Here is a 22,116-nt window from a genome sequence, read left to right on the forward strand (position 1 = left end):
GGAATGTATGATCGAAAAGTAAAGAGTACGGAGAAGTGGCTTTGGAACTATTCGGCTAAGCTTCCATGATACACCAATGTTCCGTGAAACTTTTGCGCTTACATTGGTGATATGATCATGCCATGTCAGACCTTCATCTATATGAATTCCAAGGTACTTGAAAGACCTACTCAGGTCTAGTTGTTGTGCTGAAATTTCCAACACTCCTGTATATTTGGGGCTGGATAACTCTAATCTGCAATTTTCCTTGCCTATTGGAAGTGCTTGGCACTTTTTAACATTGACAGACAATTTGTTGCAAGCTAACCAAGTGCTTATATGGTCAAGTTGAGCATTGCATTCCGACACAAGGGTATCGGCATTACCTGAGGAAAGAGTGAGGTGGGTGTCGTCTGCGAAGAGGGTTGTAGTAAAGTCAGAGCATATTGAAATATCGTTAATATATAGTAAGAATAATGTTGGTCCAAGTACGGATCCCTGTGGAATTCCACAGGATACAGAAGTAAGGTTCGATGCTTGATCATTGACTAAGGTGTATTGTTTGCGACCTGTGAGGTAATCCGTAAAAAGATCCATCACAATTCCTCGAATACCATAGCACTGCCCTGGAAACTCATAGCGAACCAGGTCTCAAGTTGAAATTTGTTCAAAGAGCAATTTTGAATGAAGAAGATAAGCTGTATGGCAAGCAAAAAAGGCGTAAACAAACTCACTGTGAACTGGAAGAATCAGCAATGGTGTCGATTAAGAAATTACGATGCTATAACTGCGACAAATTTGGTCACCTGTATCACGAATGTCCAGAGTCTGATGACAGTGATGAAGAATACACATTTTCTGTTGGTGGTCAAGAAGTTTGTGATGATGCTGATCCAAGCTGGAATGTAGACAGTGGTGCATCAAAGCACATGTCGAAGGTGAAAGAATCAATCTCGGACTACAAAGAATTTGAGGTTCCTCGACACATTCACTTAGCCGATGGTAGCACCGTTTCAGCCTTTGGAATTGGAAAAGTAAACCTTGAAATGTTTCTTGAAAATGAAGAAAATGTAACTGTGACACTGAAAAAGGTTTTATACGTTCCGAAGCTGGCAAGCAATCTTTTTTCTGTGCGAGCAGCAAGTAAATTTGATGGCAAAGTTGCATTTATTGGAGATGAATGCAGAATCTACAATAAGCATGGAAAGCTTTGTGGAACTGGCTCAGTGGCAGGAAGACTGTACAGATTGTGTTGCCGTCATGTTATATCTGACACAGAAAGTATTGCCAATGGACATGTTGAACCAGTGGGAGAAATGATATCTGAAAACCACCCTACTGGAAATGGATATAACCAGTATGATGATATGCCTGATGAATCAACTGATGGGAGGACTGGTACTGAACAAACTGCATTTGCAGCTGCTGGAATATCTAAACCTATAATCTTCGATGAGGCTATGAAATCACCACGTTCGAGTGAGTGCGAAAAAGCTGCTGACAGAGAATACGCTTCTCTGATGAGGAATGAAACCTGGAGTGTTGTGGAGCAACCACAAGGAACTGCACCAGCTGAATGCCCCTCGGTATTCGAAATAAAAAGCGGCATAAATGATAATGAGACATTTTCACCAGTTGTCAGATTTGTCTCGAGTCGAGCTGTGCTAGCTGTAGCACCTGAAAACGATATGTTACATCAGATGGATGTTGATACTGCATTCATGAATTGTCTGCTTGAAGAAGACATCTATATGAATCGAACACCTGGTTATATTGCATTTGGTTCTGAACATTTGGTGTGTAATCATTCTTTGTATGTATTGAAACAGCCGCAAAGCTGTTGGAACATTGTGCCTAATCAGTACTTTGAGTCGATCGGGTTCAGACACTGTTATTCTGACTCATGCGTTACATGCACTGATAAGAATCTGTTCATTGTCGATGATGTCATTTTGGCTTCGCAGTCTTATGATCAACTAACTGAAGTGAAGTATAACTTCGGCCCTGAATTTTGCATGGCGGGTATCGGTGAATCGCATTACTGCCTTGATGTTTGCATTAAGCAAGAACACACTGAGAAGTGTATCTATTTGCATCAAAAACGATACATTTGCAATTTGATTGATAGATATGGTTAGTCTGATACCAAAATGTGTTTCCACTATCTGTGACACTTTCTGGGACTAGAAAGGGATAATGGCTCTCGAAATTCTTTAGCATTGAAATATCAATCAAGTGGGAGTGTTGTAATGTGAATGATTGATGATTAATTGATTGTGCTAGACAGCAACCTTTAGTGTTGCCCCTTTTCGTTACTGTGCACGTGCTATCATGTAGTCTGGCTTATTCCTTGTATTCTGCTGCTGTGTGAGGAACTCGCGTTCCTGCCTTGACAATAAACCAGCTCACACTTGGTAGTTGTGGCGTGTCTGCTGTTAGAATTCAACACATATTAATGCTATGAATAATTTGGGGCACTCCGACAAAACGTAGCAATTTCATGGGGGTTCTGCGTATCCAATACATGCATAAATTAAAACGAAACAACTTCTGAAGCATAACGCACGTAAATGATCGCATTCATAAAAAAGTGAGCTTAAAATCTGGGCGTGTATCATGACTTGAAAATATGTCAAAAATAATGTATTCAACACGTGTCCGTCCAAAGGAATTGCTTCCACAATATACAAAAGTCGTTTCCCGCTGATCCCTGACGAGAAGACAAAAGTTTACCGTAAATTGTTATCTACTTATAGGCGGCGTCTTCCACTAACTGACTGCATAAAATAGACAAAAGAAACAGCAAGATGGGAAACTACAACACCGAATGTATAAAAAAACATGTCCTTTTGAACTAATTACTATAATATGCGTGTTCATGCCAAAACACATAAACTATTTCAGTTATAGGCTACCACCCTAACTCCGGGGACGTATCACTAAGAGGGGCGGGCAACTTCTTCAGTCGGCGGGCCGGATATAGGAATATTAGGTACTTGGCGGGCCGGATTGCTGAATCGATACATTATTCGCCCATTTATCCACATATAAGGTGTAAATCGTGTTTAGTGAATGTATTTTAACGACAGCAATGTCACTTCAAATCTATTTCTCGTCGATAATGGCGAAGACAATGTGGATTTGAGAATAACATTGTCATACAGACGCCGCCATGCCTGCTTCTCTCTGATCAATCAACACACGGTGCAATCTCTAATTAAGATTTTAAGGCGTTCCATAAGCCCGGTAATCCTAATTTACAAAGATATGAATTCATTAGGGTTGACTAGGTGACGAGATAGCGTCGTTGTTCAACTGTGTGGCCTAATTAATCTCGATATTGAATTCATGCGGCCCGCGTCCTCTACGAAATTTGAAAAGTGACCTGCGACGCGTTTTGAGTTGGTGACCCCTGGCACAAACGGTGCTTTACAAAAGCCTAGAAGTTTGCCGTGCTACAAGTCTGCTATGTTACGGACTCAAAAATAAGAAATATCAGCCTGGTGTAAATGACTGACCATTGTAGTCAACAAAAGCATGATTTTACCACAGACGACATGAGGGTTGACTGCATCGTAAATGCCGATAATGCAATTCTTCTCGTTTCGACGAACTTACGCGTAAGCTCCCTCTCGCAACGCTGCGCCGCGCATGCGCATAAACGTATATAATAACATACAGTCACTAAAATTTGACGTAGTAAGCAAGTAGTGGGGAATCTCAACAGACTGGGGCCGCGGGCCACATTATCATGTGAGACGGAAAACTGTCCGGGGGCCGGACAAAATCCATTCGCGGGCCGGATCCGGCCCGCGGGCCGTATGTTGCCCGCCCTTGACTAAGACTATACATTAAATCTATGGTATGGACTGGGTAATTTCCATGGTGTCTATCAAGTTTCCCATTTGACTGAAACTTGTCTCTAAACATTGTGATGTCTATCTGAGTAAGTCCCGATTTACATCAAATGAATTACATCAGTATATTTCAAGTTATCGCATGATTAATAGCAAGCTTTTCCTGCTCATTCAACCGTGAAATTGAAGAACTTTTTCAAGCAGGTTTGAAATTACCTCACTAAATGAGCTATTTTGCCATAGCGTAGGCCATATACCCCAGAACAGAAATGTTAAACTGACGGCTAGCGGGTAGCATCCGGCCCGTCAGATGATTTCATCCGGCTCGCGAAGCGATTCTGAGGGACGGGAAAAATATTTGTGTTATTCAGCAGATTTCTAACTAAAGCTGAGAATTTTAGTAAGAAACGCTTTCACGTAAATCCTTATTTAAGCCAGATAATACCTAATATGTCCATGTCCAATTGTTCATAAACCGCGATATAACCATCCGAAGGCAGTGTTAAGTAAACTCTGGCCAGCATGAGGAACAAGTCGGTGACATTGACACGAAATCCCGAAAGAGCAAATATAAGTACGCCCACACACTCAATTCAGAGTTTCCCGGATATGGCTAAAAGAATATATATTCCTATAGCTGAAAACTGCAATTCAAACCATTGTCTGTGACGTAGGCCTAAACAGAGAATATGATAGAGTTACACAAAGTATGCGATTTGAATATCTGTGATGTCACTGTTGTAGACTTCTGACTCGGAAGGTATGGAAAAACCAGAATGGTCAATTAATACTAATGAACCAAAGGGAGCATAGAAATACGAAAACGTTTATCGTCGTTAAAGTCACCGAATTAGCCCTTTATATGACTGTGTTCAATCGGCCTATCATCACATATTTGCCAACTTCGTTGTTTGAAAATAAAGATATCACTGGAATTGGACACCCGCGATAGGTAATATTATATTACTATATAATGCACAGGTCTAATGTGTATAAGCTTACTAATTAACCATGCCTACACTATATGGCAGGGTACTCACACTCAAATGTGACCGCGGGCCTATTTCGTAGGCTTTGATGACGCCACGGGCCGCAGCATCAATAATAGGGGTTTTCAATCTCTTTACTAGTTGACCTTATTTGATGGGTACTTGCAGACTGACATTCTAGACCAGTGGTTCCCAAACGGTGGGGAATTCCCCACTGGTGGGAATTTCGGGATTTCTGGTGGGGAATAGACTCACTTTTGAAAAAATCTTTACAGTAATATTCTCCTTTATTAAATGTCGTGTGGAAATGCCGACCTAATATTTCATAGTTCCTTTGCAATCCAGCGATTCATATTATCAGTGCCTACAATTAGCGAGAATCGTCTGGATAGCGACACGCGATCTCCAGAAATGTTTTTATACATTTGTACACCATCATCGGTCACGAAACCTAGTGATAGAAAAATTCTGATTCGTTGTAATAAGAGCTCATATTGCTGAACATGTATTCAAGGGATATCGTGGACTCGCTAATTGATAGCACTTTTAGTCTGTGAGAAAGTGTAGTTTACGGCGGCTTATATATATATATATCGCACGCATGAGTTCGTCAACATCAGGAAGTTTATCTTACCCATGTATTATTCGGCATTTACGTATGCAAATTGATGCTACCCCGCAACATTTGGGAAATTTTCAAACCCCTCTTTTTCTGTTGCCTGCGCGCCGGGGTAGATACCTAGATTTACGGAGGTCCGTTTACGGCTACCAGTTCACCGCTGCGTTAATTTTATTGTGTACTGATCAATTCAGGGGATCTTAACAATCCCCAATAGCACATACTATTTACTAAGCAAAGTCTTGGAAAATTTTATTGGAGGTAGCACTTTAAAGGGTGGATATGGATATAGAGATTTTAGGTGGGGAATGAAGGCTCGAATGGACTTCCCATCAGTATCGCCGAATTTCATGTAGAAACACAGGAGCCAATGGTTTTCGAAATCGTGAACCCTAATGACATGGGTTGAGAATATATTAAGAGATTGGAGATTTGCTGTATCTCAATATCGCTATCGGGAGCCACTCTGGTAATGTAATGATAAAGTTAATTGAACAGCAGTACTTACTAGAACACCACCTTCCATTTCGTATGAATCCCTTCCGGCATTTGCATGTAACGGTAATGTTACCAGTATCCGTCCTGCTAATGGGACATATAGCTCCGTTGAAGTCACACTTTCTCCTGCAGTCTTCTGAAAAAGTAATTCTCACTTAAGTTCTGCCGCCAAAGGCAGTAAAGCAGGGATGTAAGGCCTACAACTCGTGTCCCTGTCAGGTTATTTCAAGTGGTCCGCAAGAGCCTCGATAGTTTGCAGATAGACACCGAGGCCGTGATGTGATTGAAAACTGAATTTCATTCCCTTTTAAGCACAGGGAAGTCAACCTGGACATATCCAGCTTGAAATTTCAAAATTCAGAACATTAGCACATGAATATATGGGATGAACAGATGTGGCCGGTTGCTAACGTAGTAGTGTTCATCTACTTGCTACTCCGTCGTTCAGTCACAAATAAATTGACCACAATCGAAGTGATTAGAGCTGCGTTGTCGTAGACTAGTAGTAGACTATCTATAGAAGTTACTTTCCGCTCAGAGCCTCCGTCATAATTTATATCGGACGGATACATTAGTTCAATGTTTCTCAACGTTTTTGTCCTCGCGGACCCCTTTTGCACCGTCACGGACCCCTCGGACACCCTCAAGTTTTAGTTCAAATTTTGCTCAATGATCGTGCATACATCATCTGTCAACTTTCGTGTCATATGCAGAATAAGTCGTCTTCACGGGTATTTTGTGGCCGTTTTAATCAAATATCTCACAGGACGTTCTACGATTTTCACCCCAATCGCCCCCCAGTCGCCCCCTTTGGCATTTTGCACTCTTGTTTTTTAAAATCGCCAACTGGAGGGCGATATCGTTCATGTTGGGAACCACTGTTCTAGTTGATGATTCTGAAAATTGAGAATTTGTAGTTTTATAGCTCTAATTGCAGATTTTGAAAATTGATTAATTCTAGTTCTAGTTCTGATTGCGGATTTTGAAAATTGGGTAGTTCTAGTTGTAGTTCTAGTTGCGGATTTTGAAAATCAGGTAGTTCTAGTTCTATATATAGTTGCGAGTTTTAAAACTTGAGTATTGCTAGTTCTAGTTGTAGTTGCCCTTTTTGAAAATCCAGTAGTTTGTACAAGTCTGGTTCCAGGACCATGCGCAGAATGAAATTTAAATTTACGTATTCAGTACAACAGCAGCTTTCTAGTGATACCCGTTTTATCGAATTTATTGCTCGGCACTATGGTTTAATGTATGCTATCAAATATTTGGCATAGTTACCGACGTGACCCAGTATATACGTATATGTGAGCCAGTAGTAAATAATTCTGTACTTCAATCATGTTTCAAGATGCAGGCTTGAACCATGCCTTGAACTTCGAAAATTTGGCATGACAGTGTGACTCGACTTGATCGACTTGACTTGACTATAGAGTTAACTCAAGTCATCTCTAAAAATTGAGTGACTTGACTTGACTTGAGTCACTTTTAAAATTCGAAGGAGTTGACTTGACTCGGGTTAAAATGAGCAATGACTTGAATCGACTTATGACTGGAATGTAGTGACTTGATCCCAACTCTTGATCAGAGTCGAATCTACATGTCTAGTATATTCTGTCTATCAGAATAGTAATCGTTGCGGTGTTGCCTACTGTGTATGTACTTGTACACTGTGTACGGGCGGGACTATGTTATGGTGATATCACTACTTTTTGAGTGACCGCAAATGTTTACTCGAATTAAGAACACAACTTTCAAAATATTTTAGGTCAACTCACACTCTCACAGGTAAAGCCACGCAAATGTTTAATTATAGAAGTGAAATTTTCCAATCTGGAGGTACTAAATATTTTCCAACACTGATATAATCATCAGTTACTGGAATCAATGCATTCCCAAGTCGTCTTTCGCGACGATTTTTACCATGAATACTGGTGAATACTGGTGTCTGGTGTCTGCACTGGACTATTTACCACAGAAGTCTTTACCTCAGATGTCAGAGTCAATTGTAAGGTTAGGGTGAAAACAATGAAAGAATACATACTGCGACACTCAAATCCGTCTCCATAGTACGCTTCGTTCTCGTTGCAAATACAGTCATAGCCCTTCACAGAATCTTCATTCACCGCGCACTTGGCTTTACTGTGACAGTCGTTATTGGCACACGGATCTAGTTTTGTGAAGTATAATCGCATGCTAGTAAATCGACAATACCATAAGCGTCAACATTGTTATTCTGGGAAACAAAAATAATATTAATAAACCAGTGTTGGGATGACTCGAGTCATGACTTGACTCGAGTCAGACTCGAGTCACCTTTTTCGTATGACTTGACTTGACTCGAGTCACTTTGCTAAAATGACTTGACTTGACTTGACTCGGAGTATCAGAAATGCGATTTGACTCGTGACTCGGAGCAAAATTCACGAGTCAATTTCAAGTCATCAAGTAATCGGTGTCGATAAAAATCACTGTATCGTGCATATGTTCGGATTGTTCACGAAACGCTGGTGTAACCCTTGAAAGCGACCAATCATTCAATGATCGAGCGTTTCACTGAACCTCGATTGTTCTCTCATAAATAAATTGATCGCAAACGAAGTGATCGAAGCTTACAGTTACGTTGTCGTAAACTCTAGTAGTAAAGTAATAAAATAGAAAAATGTCTATGTCTATTCTCTGTTGTTACCTTTACCGAACCTCTTGTTTTATTGAAATTGAATTCGAATATAGTGTATATTATCCTCAACCATTAGCGCAAGCTCGAATTTTATCATATCTATGTGTAAATGAGTAATGTATTGCATCTTATCAATTCGTTTCGCTATTCTCTATTGTGGCTGGTAACTATATAAACTAAGGCTATGCAATTACTTACGTAGCTTAACAGTTCTACGTGTATGTGAGCGATACAGTGTCTTCTTGTCGGTATATTTCACTCAATATTCGTTCATTGGTTCGTAATCAATGATCACTCAATCTGTATTTCAGACAGCTAGCAAATTGCAATGACGTATAATCATGCCTCATACTTCGAAAAGGCAACTTGACTTGAAATGTGACTTGACTCGTGACTTGACTTGACTTGACTCGACTTGACTCGAGTCACCTCCAAAAATCGATTGACTTGACTTGACTCGAGTCACCTTTAAAAATCGATTGACTTGACTTGACTCGAGTCAAAATGTGCAATGACTCGGAATGACTCGTGACTCGAAGGTAGTGACTTGATCCCAACACTGTAATAAACACGCACTACATCGGGTCAGACAAAATACAAGGCAACGCGTTAACAGTATATCTGCGGATACAAACTCATGAAATCGAAGTCGGATTTCACGCATCATTCGGTGATATTGAGCAGTCACGAGTGAGCAGCGTGGGGGTTTCTGTACAGCATGAGCGTGGCCTTTCATGGTTTGTTTGTTTGTTTTGGGGTATTCATGGTGTTTGTCGACTATATGGTCATTTACACCAGGCCAATTTTCTTCCTTTTTATTCCGTAGCTGCCCACTTGTAGCATGACCTACTTCCGGGTTTTTATAAAACACAGCTTACTCAGATGAGATGGCGAGGAGGAGCCGAGATAAGCCTTCAACACGTAGGTAGGAATTTTGAACTCGAACCATTGGTATTGCAGCTGTGGATTATACCAATACGTTATCCCGCCAATGGCATTTCATGCTGCTTGGCAACTAGGCAAACGTTCCAGGGCAGGGGTCGCCAACTCAAAATAGGTCGCGGGCCACTTTTCCAAATTCCTGGAGGCCGCGGGCCGCATGACATCAATATCGATATAAAAGTAGGCAACGCAGTTCAACAACCACGTCTGATAACTCTACGTTATTACAACGTTGTGCTTCCTAACATAGGCGACGGTTATAGTCACCACAAAAGAACTAATATTTTATTGAACAAACACAAATACAACAAAAAGTATCATGATGATCAATGTCATTATATTTTGGACTATGAGCTGTACACGATACCTGACAATGACAACACTCTTTAGCCGCTAAAACAGGGGTGGCCAACATTTTTGTAATTCACGGCCGCATTTCGCGTACTCATGTAGCCTGCGGCCGCATACCGGTGGTTAGTCGTGATAAACTAGCTGGGGCAAAATACCCACGTTATCATGTCCATGTCCATTGCCGGTACACTCCGAACTAATCTATATGGACATATCGGCTTACTATGCGCACCAAATCGTTAGTAGTTATGTTGTAAAGAGCCACAGAGAACCAATCTGTAGTCGCGCGAGGCGCGAAAAATTTTTCATGTTCATGAGTGAATTTCGTCAATAAATATTAGTATAGTTTCACATATTACTATAAAATATTTATCCTTTCTCGGCCAATGTGATCAGATTCCCAGATACAGCTGATGCAGGGGGTATCTGTGAAAACTTAGGGTACAAGTGTCGACAGCCGCATAATTTTCCTTTTACTGCTGCAGATTGGCCACCCATGGATTGAAGAATCAATATTGGGGTTAGCTATACACGGTAGGCCTACTTGCTAGACAACTATCTCCTCGTAAAGCATGGTCTTTTGGAGCGCCCGAAGTCGTTTTGCAGGCGTCTCGGTCTTGGCAGTGGTGGGCCATTGCACGTCAATGCAATATGCCCATTCGTACCAGCAAATTCTTCATCCATGGAATGATATTACCATGCCGAAGCCGTATCAACTAGTGAGTAATAGTGATAGTGGGCACATAGAATGGCTCACTTTGAAAAACAACAACATTATGTTTCAACTGAAATCAAAAAAAGTTTTAGCGTTTCAACATGATTTACTGAGCGTTTTTCTGAATTTTTTTCAAATCAGGTCGCGGGCCGCAAAATAGGACCTCGCGGGCCGCATGCGGCCCGCGGGCCGCGTGTTGGAGACCCCTGTTCCAGGGCATCATCCCTACTGCAAAATGCATACCAGTTCGCCTTATTGATTTTGCCCAGCCCTAGTTCTGATTGCTATTGCGCATGCGCGTTCAGAAGACCATCAGTTGCGATCATCCACTCCAGACCGTTCCGTGAGTCAGGAAAAAGTGCTACAAATATTTTGCCGTGTGTTGAGAATGTGTTAAATTCCAATATTTTGTAAAATCATTATCGATGACTCGATTGTGACCAATTGCGGGCTACATCGCGATGATCTGATTTTCTTAAACTATTTTTACCTGGGGAGGTTTCGGTGGTGATTTCTGTTTCTGGTTCCGTCGATACTGACTCTGTGTCTGTTTCCGTCATCAGACTCTGTTGATCGCGATTTTCTGAATGTTCAAGGCCAGGTTACGGAGTAATAAAAATGCTCGCACTGGCGTAGGTGTAGATGACATACACAATACTTTTATGTCAACGCCTTGAGAACGTGATCCACAATCAAAAAGACAAATTTTGCAGACAGCATAGTCAGCTGTTATTGATACAATGACGAAAGAGGATCGTGGTTCGACCAGAGGTGGTCATGGTCAGTAACGAAGTTTAATTCCGCTACTTGCGGTACTTACTCAAGTAATCAGCATTTCCCGCTGCTTCTATTTCGCAATATTTTGTTATCTCCTTACTTACTTTTCGCTGTTTTCAGTTTGTCAAGTAGAAGTACTCTGACTCTCCAATCAGAAAGATAGCCCGAGGAATTTCAGGGCTGTTTTCATGGAATACCAACATTCAATTTTTATGAAAGTGAAGTAAAGCCCGGAATTTATGTCTCATAGATATGGAGTGACAAATACGTTTTCACGAAAGTATCGGTGAATGTAATATGGGTAGTGGGTTGTGTCGTTTCATTCACACCGCATTGTCGTCCATATGAAATATTTCATCACAGTAAATATAGCCCATCATCACGTTTGAAACTACCGTTTCGCAATCTAGCATTTATCTATCGTATCGTAATCAAGCAGCCCATGGCGTGTCCTAATCCGGAAATTAGGTCTCCAACGTTTTTGAGCGTTAAACCTGTTTCAGAATTCCACCGTTGAATCTTTCTGGACAAAAGTCACGAAATCTATGCCCGCTTTTAGAATTAGCATTTGTATTTCCCTTTCAATTCACAGTATCATACATATACTTAGATTTCTAATTAGTTTCAGTTATTTTGTCTCGAGAACATATCTCTTGAAAGATAAAAGCAAGTACATGTAGTAATGCCTCTATTTTCCGAAAATAAAGCTACAGTATGTGGCATTTTTACAATCCGCCATACTTTTCATTACCGTTTAATAATCTTGTAAAGGGTTAACACCGATCCGATACAACTTCTCCGTATTGCTCCTCGACTAAACTACGGGCCTTATAATATGAGGTACGGTGCCATGCCATGATATTTTCTAAAGCGGAGTGTTCGTGTAAACAAAGGATTGGTATAGCATATCCATTTCAATACTATCATTTGCATGCCATGATGCGGAAAAATTCGTATGCTGTCGAAAGTTGATACCACCTGGGATGCGTCAATGTGAATCAAGCTCTTTACGCCTTCCGCTCAGCTAAATTTGTAGTTTTTGACAGTCCGTGCGAACGAATTACGAGCATTTTCAAAAATACTTACTTACTTAAGTAGATTTAAAATCAGTCAATTCTATTTCTACTCCAAGTAGTTTTGAGCTGCTTGTAAGAGTATTACTTCTACTTGTACAGATGATTTTTTGCGTCGCTACTACGACTTATACTTGAGTAGCTTTCCTGACTACTTTGACCACCTCTGGGTTCAACTACAGGCTTACCTTGTGCATCGGAATTGGTAGGCCTACACCTACATAATTAAAAGGGATTGAATTTCAATCGAGAAAATGTTATGACGCGTAACTACAGAATCAAGTCATATTCTATCTTGGTTGATGGCGGAAACGGCCTAAGTGTTGCGCTTTGCATCTACATGATATTCATACCTGTTTGTTGAGAAACTGCGTTGCAAAGATTGTAATCACAGCAACTAGCAACGCACGAGTCCACAGTCGTATTATAAATTTGATCAATCATGATATTGCATAAATCACTGCGGCACGATTCTGCAGGTACACACCTCCCCAAAGTCACATCAACTGCAAAAATGATACGTATATATATACCATACTCGCATGTAATACACACTAAATTTGTAATTACCTTTGAAAAAACCCAAGATTGGCAATCCTTTTGCTTCTAACGATATACACTTGGAGTTTGAAGGACAAACCGCAACATAAGACTCATTGGATATCACCAGAATTCCATATAAAGTAGCTTTAGACGTGTTGTAACACTGCAGCGGATTAACTGGTGCTACAAAAAATGCTGAGATTTTAGAAAAGTTGTTCTCAACCTGTGATATGATTATAAATTATATTTCCGATGAGATTTAAATGATCTCTTTCAAAATCTCCGGAGAAGTAACTATCGCAACTCAAACCTGTCGGCCGGGGGAAGGAATGTAGAGCTGTGTTGTTATTTTCGTGTCACCCCAATGTAGGAATGCTCGCAATATACGAACACTACTCTGGCTGTATGTCGGGTGTAGAAACCCTTAGTAAAGACTACACGTGAACATCAGTTATATTGTAATGCTGCCTTGTTTTGTTAATATTTATGGTCCAATATCTTTGCTCGCAGATGTATGCAGACCCGAGCTGAACCAGTGTAGTGTCATGACCATCTTTCTCAGGTTGGAAAAATTAATTAATTGATCGTGTGACGCATAAAATGCGGCGATACTTTCAGATTAGAATTTCACTTGCAGGGGTGAAACTCTCTGCGGGCCGCTCAAAATTGGGTCCGCCGGCCGTATGTTGCTTGACCCTATATGGTATATAGCCTATACGGTATACGGCACCGTAGTTTCGTACCTTTATCAGACCATGTAATGCCCATTTTAGTTGACTGAGCACATTAACGCCGGTGTAGTAGCAGGACGGCAAAGAATTCTCAATGAACTACGTTCCCAATACAGCAAACAACAGCCTTGGCCTAATGAAGTTCTATAACGTAGTCCTACAACAGATGAATCTTCGCCAAATACGGTTAAATATATATGTAGGGATGGTGTGAACGCGAGGTTCACGTTCGCGTTCTGCTGTGTGTGAACCTCCGAAATTTAGAGGTTCACGTTCACAAACGAACCTTGGTAGGGTCTGCACTGTGAACCTTTTTTTAAATATTACAATTTTCACTTCATTATAGCATCTTTGGTTGAAATTTATTGCATTTCAACTACGCGGGCCACTCTATGCATGGCGTTGGCTGCATAAAAATATCAACATTACACGACCATACACCTTGGCAATCTCAAAAATCTTACTTGCTTTGTTACAAAAGTTTGCTCGAAATATCCAGCTTTCCGTTTGTGAATATGTAGTGACTCTCTGCTGTGAGCTTGACCCGAAATCACTCAACATCAAGACCAAATACACTATAGTCAGCGAATGGTGCTTATTCAACCAATCAAGAAACTTGATACCGTTATCCGATATAAAAATAAATCCAGCAGGCGTACGGTGTCATTCTTCATATGTTCATTGTATCATAAAAACCAAATCCGTGCGACTGGGGTGTTGGCTACTGCTGTGTAACTTGTTATTGGGGTATATATCGGTGGCAAGTATAGAAACCCGTTTTACACTCTGCTCAATATCAACGTAGCAATACTCAGACGCCGAATACATTGCCCGGTCTGGCGTTGACCGTTAAGGCGTAAGCTTATATTCCCTTGCAAGGCCTCGTCGAAATTGTTGGCAAAGCGACGGAAGATATTGGTTTTATGGGATTATTATATCATTTGATTGCCCTGGTTGATACAATTGGCGAAGTTTAAAACGTCAAAATGTAATTCAACATTGTGGCATTATGTGGCCCGAGTCGTCGCTAGGTATCGTGTACATCAATATAGTCTATCACTTTACTGAAATGTAGGGTTAGAATTAGCAATATGACGTCACGTGACGTCATGAGGTTCACGTTCGCGTTCACACAGAACCTTTCAAAAAGGTTCGCGTTCACACGAACCTGAACCTTTCAGAGGTTCACACCATCCCTGAATGTAGCGACTTAGACAGGGATTCTCGAAATGTGTGTTGTGACGTCAGTCGGTGTCAGTAGATCGAAACTGAAGGCGCGACGTCATTGTTCACGTGATTTCGTCGTTCCGATTAATTTGAGTTAGGAATATTCAATAGATGAGGCTGTAAAAAAATCTTTTGCAAAAAATGGACAGCGGACACGGATACACCGCGAACGAATCAATGAACCAGCGTCCAACTTCAACTTCTACTCGAGGGATACATGCGATACCGAGGACTTGATCGAACTTTGAATGAAGAGACCTTACCTTACCTTATATTTATCAAAGTCTAAAATATAGTTTCGAACTAATGCCCTTTAACAAAGACACTACGAAAAAGTTTCCAGCGTTGTCGGCAAGTAGGATTGAACGCCACTGAAAATGCCTATTCCGCCACACAACATCAACCGCCGTATTCGGTGACGCGGTCAGCAGTTAGATGGTGACAGAGCAGAATAGAAATATTATTATAGTCTTTATTCACAGTAAAACTGGTAAATACACACATAATTCGGGGAGCAACTTGCCCCCAAAGGAAAGTGGCGAGATCAGAATAGATTTTTAAAATTTCAGTAATACAGTCAAATTGTTACTCCTATGCAATGCATGGAGAAGTCAGATTACAGAATTGCAGTAGACGAAGTATTGGCACGGGTTACAGAGCAGAGGTAGAGATGACTGAAAATGAAGAATCGAAATTACAGAAATTATGCTGTGATTCACAATTACAATTATCATTATTAAAATAATTAATGTTGGTATTGAAAATGACTCATACCGCTCTTACTTCTTTATTGGTCTGTTTTGTTTTTATTAGTCACACAATTTACGATTCTCACGATATGTGCTTGAAAAGACTAGCATCCTGAAATCGCAAGACTTGAATCGAATTATTGCTGTGGACAGAGAATCCGGTGGAGTTTCTGGTGTATATGACCACCAGCCCGTGGACTCTTTTGAATCGCGTGTATTGTGTCTTCAATCAGCCATTGTGCGAACGATGGTATTTTAATTACATATGTTAGTTTTCGTGGCTAAGAAGAATTAATTTCTTTAAATATAGATTACTTTAATCTCATCATTTTCCTTAAAGGGCTAGGTAATGTCAGGATTGTGTGTGCATTTACCAGTTTCGCTGTGAATAAAAAAAATAACGAAATGATGTATCACCTGGGACGATTTCGGTGGTATTCTGTGCTTCCGCTTCTGTGGACTTTGTGTCTGCTTCTAGGAGAGAGGTTGCTTGTGAGAACGTGGCCGTCGGTGAAGCCGTCGGAACTTCAGACACGGTTATTGTTGTTGTTGTTGTTGTTTTTGTTGTTGTAGCTGCGGGTGGAGAAGTCGTGAGCGGTTCGTTCGATGTTATCGTAGCCGTAGTAGAAATATATTTCGACGACGGGACAGAGGCTAAAATAGAAAAAAATTATAAAGGACAGCGCATTTTTTAAAATCCTTTATCGTAATCGATTAAATTGAATTAATCAACCGGTCATCAAAACCTATCATTCAACAAAATCCCATATCGACAAATATATACAACTTTGCATAAAGGTACTGCACATACAGTCGTTTTCGCAATCACGACAAACACTAACATTTCAGGGGCTCACATGATCTTCGCGCATGCACCGATTTGAATTCGTTTTCCGAGACCAAGTGTACATTTTGGTTCTTCATGGCATTAGTCAATAGACTTACCATATTTTCTACACCCCAAAATAGGACTTTGTATACCGGTTAGTAAAATGAAGTAGAATAGCTACGTTTGCGTTCGACGATGCTTTAAATTTTTGCTTGAAATAGTTGCGGGAAAAAAATACAAAATCAAAGCTGATCAAAAGTTATAAAATCAAACACAAAACAGCGAATCAAGTTTATGAAAATTTGCGACAGATCTCGCATATAAGTGCTCAAATGTCACAGAAGACGTCGAATAGTGTTTGCAATAGCAATCCAGAGCGAGGGATAGAAGGGCAATCTGTTGGAAACTCTTTTATAAATCACAGGCTCGGCATGTTTCAAGGCTGCAGTACAGTATTTATTTTGTATATAAATACAGCGTCCCGCCTAAATATTTTGTTAAAATTATGAGCAATTAACGAAATGCGAAAAATAGGACATTTGGGCGTCCTCTGGTGACCATTGACTTTTCTTGGGAGATAAGGACAAATCCTTCAAACAGAGGACATAAAGTAAGCCTACATTCGTCGCACCACAAAAACTTGAGTTATTTCCAAATTGAAGGTAATATCCGATACGACATCACCAGAATTTACGTAGTAGGCTATATTATATTCTTATTGAAAATATTTTGGAAAAACGTTCATACCTTTCATCAGGTCATTCGGACCATTCAGACAAGCGTGTCTTGATTAACGAATCTATTTACGCATATACAAAAGGCGAAGTGTGTTAAAGTCTAACCTGACCATGTAGATATCCATAGTGACAAGAGCGTTGTCTGAACCAGCAGTGATGACGGGAACTTTCGAGGTAACATCTTCATTCCCTGCTTCGACTGAAATGCCCGATTCCTGCATGTTTCGCGATATAAATCCCTGAATAGGAGAAATTCACCTCGAAATATTTTAAGCGATGATAGCGTGTCGAGGAAAAATTCTTTGTCCGAATAGTACGTAATTTACGACGGTGGAAATTCCAATTGGGCAAAAGATGGACAAACATGTGACTACGGTATTGGTAGTTATGTTTTACGGTAGCAGAAATATAAGGGGGTGTGGAAGTATGGTTGCTAATTCCATCGCCATCGGCTCGAGAGACCCCGGTTCGCGTCTCGGCAGTAGCACGATTCCGATTGCCGGAGGTTTATCTAGGTCTCTTCACTACGTCAAGCGTTGCATTTAAAGCTAATGGTGTTTCTAAACACTTTGTTTTAACATGTTTCGAACAGTGTTTTGAAAATGCATTTAGAAACAACAACAAAATAATGTTTTAAGCTGTATAATTATGTTATAATTGTGTATATACCTTCGAAGAAACATGGAGTATGAGCACACGAACGATTTGCAGCCGATATAGCCGACATGTAAGATGTGGGGTGGTTGGAGCCCTCGAAATCGTCGCCGGTTCAACAGTTACAGCACTTAGATATATATCATTGGTACGGGGTGGGTGTTCTGATGGTGATGACCGCAGACCGGAAAAATGATGCATAACGATGTAGTCTTATTGGTTAAAAACATTTTCGGTCCGTTTATGACAGATGTCGGAAGTCTTTTCCATCAAGGAGCCATGTTCACCTTATATTTTCAATTGTGCATGCCGATCCACCGTGACGTCACAAGTAACGGTTCGTGATGTCATGTCTAAAAAAACAATAAAGATACGTTATAAACGGGGGACTGATCGTCGTGAGCGGATAAAAATAATTGAACCTCCAATTGTTGTTACGATTATGATTATCCAGGACTAAACGCCAAACCTGCAAATATCCCAAAAAATACCCCCACGTGTATGCCGAAATTTCCGATGTTGATACGCACCATCACCGGAATCCCTGTCGGCATGAAAACTGAATGAGAAGTAGGAAACCATAGACAGATAATTTGTAAACAAAAAACAAATCACGACTAAAGATACAGACAGCTCCCGTTAAAACTGCAGGATAACAATGTGTTGCTTGTAACGTAAAACATTTTCTTATTTTAGAGTTAATCCCTGTCTCGTGCTATGTTGATACAGTTTTCAAACAACTGACCACGCCAAGAGTAGCTGCACGAGTTTCGATGGGAGGTTATATGTATAGGGTTATCATATTTTTAGATTCCAAAAGGAAGACAATTTTTATAAATAAGCAAAATTCAATAAAAGTGGTTCATGACCTGCCCTGCCTACTGTGTCTCGATGATAACATTTCTTTAGTCATCCTTGTCGTTCGTATTCAAATTCCTCGTGTTTTATGAGATATTTAGCTGTCTCTAAACGATCGTCTGGTTTTCAGACCTATAAAAGAGGACAAACTGCAAAAAAGGAGAATATTCGGGCGTCCTCAGATGATTATTTTTTTAATTCTTGAAACAGGAGGACAAATCTTCATAAAGGAGGGAAATGGTAAACCTAGTTGTATGGCTCCAGGGTTGCATTTAAAACAAATGGTTGTCTGAAACACTTCTTTAAAAACATGTTTTAAACAGTGTTTTAAACAAAGGCCATTAAAAAATATTTTTTTTCAAGCTGTATAATTATGCCATAATTGCGTAAATACTTTCCGGTCAACATTTTATATGAGCCTATATGGACGATTACCACCCGACATAGCCGACGTATGCGATATGGGATTGTTAGCAACCTTGAAACAGTCGGTTCAACAGCTATAGTACGTAGATATAGAGATCATTGGTTCGGAATGAATGTTCTGAAGATGACCGCCGACCGTTTAATGCTGCATGACGATGTATAGTCCTGGTTAAAGATATTTCTGGTAGGGGAGACCGGGGACAAATGTAACTAGGGGCAAATGTAACAATCGACCTCACCGCTAGTAGGATGGAGAAATCAGCTTGATATTTTAAGTACGCATGCAGTAGTTATCTCTCCTATTATACCTGGAGTTACGTTGAGCTACGATGCGAAACCCCGGAATAATTTGCAAAAAACGAAATTTTTGACCCTTGAGTAAAGTTTTTCTGGTCTGGAATAATTTGTCTGGACGAATAGTACCTCAAGTAGTTACAACGTAATATGTGTAGCTGGAACAATGTTACTATAGTCTACCGTGGTGATGGAAAGAATAGGACTTGCATCGCCGGGAAGGTACCATACTGAGACACTAATCATGGTCGAGCGCGTCAGGGGCAATCGTAACACTCTGTTACTTTTGCCCCGTTACAACATGTTATCAATTCTGAATGTCTTTGTTCATATGTTGGTATTACCATTCATCTACTGCAGAATAATCTTGCAACAGCCAGGAGTTCACCAGAACAGATATTGACTTGCGATACCAATTCTAATATGATCATCTGTCGAAACGGCCATACAATGGTGGTGATGTGAATCTGACGGTTCGGTTACTTTCGTGATTCAACCACCCTTTCTCATGTTGATCGACTTTTGGTGTGTCGGACTTCAATAGTCATGTTTTAATTATCGTCCTCTGACTTTGATCATGGTCCACTTACATTTTGATATTTGATGTGAACAATTTATGTTAATTATCTACAGCACAGATAAATGTCATTATAGCTTTGACGCCACACAACGTTGCGTCCTCGTTTTACTATACTATCATCAGCCCATTCAACCAAGATATGTTAGCCAGGTCGGTTTCGCACCTTCGCAGGTGACCGAATGACCAACCCATTATGCCCACTGAACAACAGAACCTTGGTAGAACAGGCCGAATATGTGTAGGGAGATGATGGAATGAATGTGTCTCTTGTACACTTTGAGCTTGAACAAGACACGAAGGGTGATATTGCATTCAGATGCCATAAATGCGATGGGGCGTAGCCTGGAAGCGTTCAAACGTCTCTTCCCTTAGTTTCATGCAATATTACAATTTGTGCTTCCGTTTTCGTTGTTCATTCAGTTTGTGTTTAGTTATAAATAGGGCAATTTTTTTTGACATGTCAAAAAAAGTCAAAAGTAGGTCAAAATTGTAGCGCTAGGTCAAAATTTGTCAAAATTGTTTACAAAGTCAAACATTTTTTGACCTCTGCATTTCGTTTGTATCGTAGATTTTGCGCTGTCGGTGAACTTATCATTTGATATTTTACAGCTTGTAGCCTACTTTATAGGCCTACCGTTGTAAACGGACCATCGTCTGCTCATTGTGAATCATAAATGGTCAAATGAAACAAATATTGACATGGTTTTATGGTCAACGTACCGCAATATCCTAGCTGAAGCAAGACTGCTTGGACATTGCATGGTTCCTATATCAAGAAGCGCAAGCTGAAATATTGTGATATAGACAACATTGTCAGAATGAAGCAACACGGTGTGTCACCAGCAGTGTGCACACAGCTTTAGTGTTGTCAGCCAACAAATGCTGCTGTTGAACGTTCTTTCTCCGTTCTTGGCAAGCTACGTAGTAAGGACAGACACTTTCTACCCGAGAATGTAGGAAAAAATTTTTCGTTGTTGTACTACAACAAATTTTAATTATTTCCACCAGAATACGTAATGTAACTACTGGAATTCTTCATAGGGCCAGATTTCGTTAAAATACTAGTTTTTCATGTAAAAATCTGTCAGTTTTTGAGCCAAAAACGTTTTTTCAGGCCAATCTACTTTGTAAGGACAGACAGTTCCAACCAGAAATGAAGATAAGTAGTACAATTTTAACAGTATATGCGAAAACACCTAATTTGCATACGTGAGGTCAAAATTTGGTCAAATTTCAGTTTTTTTTAGGTCAAAAAAGGTCAAAATTTAGATATTTTAGGTCAAAATCTTCCGTTTTTTAGGTAAAAAAAAATTGCCCTAGTTATAAATAACACTGTTGCATTTGCCCCACAAGGGTGGTACAATTGCCCCTGGGTACGGGGCGATTGTAACATTTGAGCAGCGATTTTTGCGACCCAAAATTTCCATGATTGATTGTTGATAGAGTTCCAATTTAGTTTTCATATCAACTATCGAGTTGTTGGCTTCTTTATATAAAACTTTGGAAGTGAAATTTCCACGAGAAGAACACGTAATGTTGGAAAATACGAAAAGTGTTACAATTGTCCCCGGTCTCCCCTACGTATATATGACAGGCGTTGGAACCCTATTCGTCAAAGGAGCTATATTTACCCTGGCCTATATTTCCAATTGTTATTGTCAATACATTATGACGTCACAATTGAATATTCGTGACATCATAAGATCAAAAAAATTAAAAATATGTTTTAAACAAGGGCCTTGTTTTAAACATGTATGTTTTGAATTGATTTTTGTTTTAAATGCAACCCCATATGGCTGTATCGGCAAGAATTATTGCAAAATCTTATATCCTTTTCCTCGTTCACGAATTCAAATCAAAGGATACTATTTACTGAGCGAAGCATAGGAGTACGTTTGCGCCAAAATGACGTAGCTATTAGGGAAATTAGACTAGTATAGCAATGTACATTATGATAGAACAGAATTCACTGTAACAGCCTCTTCCTGCGCTAAGAGACCATATCTATTCATGT

The 22,116-nt window shown here is 40.1% G+C and overlaps 1 protein-coding gene across 2 annotated transcripts in view; it reads right to left on the minus strand.

Moving 5' to 3' along the window:
- LOC145456425 (uncharacterized) overlaps positions 1 to 17,531 on the minus strand; it is a 43,096-nt gene extending 25,565 nt beyond the window's left edge. For both annotated transcript variants that reach the window (XM_080334555.1, XM_080334547.1), the window contains exons 1-7: positions 17,396 to 17,531; positions 16,142 to 16,378; positions 13,045 to 13,200; positions 12,828 to 12,980; positions 11,115 to 11,207; positions 7,981 to 8,106; positions 5,953 to 6,078 (exon numbers count right to left, since the gene is read on the minus strand). In XM_080334555.1, the coding sequence (XP_080190681.1) occupies positions 5,953 to 6,078; positions 7,981 to 8,106; positions 11,115 to 11,207; positions 12,828 to 12,980; positions 13,045 to 13,200; positions 16,142 to 16,378; positions 17,396 to 17,477 (973 nt within the window). In that variant the 5' untranslated portion in view covers positions 17,478 to 17,531. The remainder of the gene's footprint in view (positions 1 to 5,952; positions 6,079 to 7,980; positions 8,107 to 11,114; positions 11,208 to 12,827; positions 12,981 to 13,044; positions 13,201 to 16,141; positions 16,379 to 17,395) is intronic.
- Positions 17,532 to 22,116: the final 4,585 nt, after the last annotated feature.

The sequence above is a fragment of the Botryllus schlosseri genome, chromosome 2 (genome assembly GCF_051294905.1).
Source record: "Botryllus schlosseri isolate E-star chromosome 2, Bs_hap1, whole genome shotgun sequence".
Taxonomy (NCBI): Eukaryota; Metazoa; Chordata; class Ascidiacea; order Stolidobranchia; family Styelidae; genus Botryllus; species Botryllus schlosseri.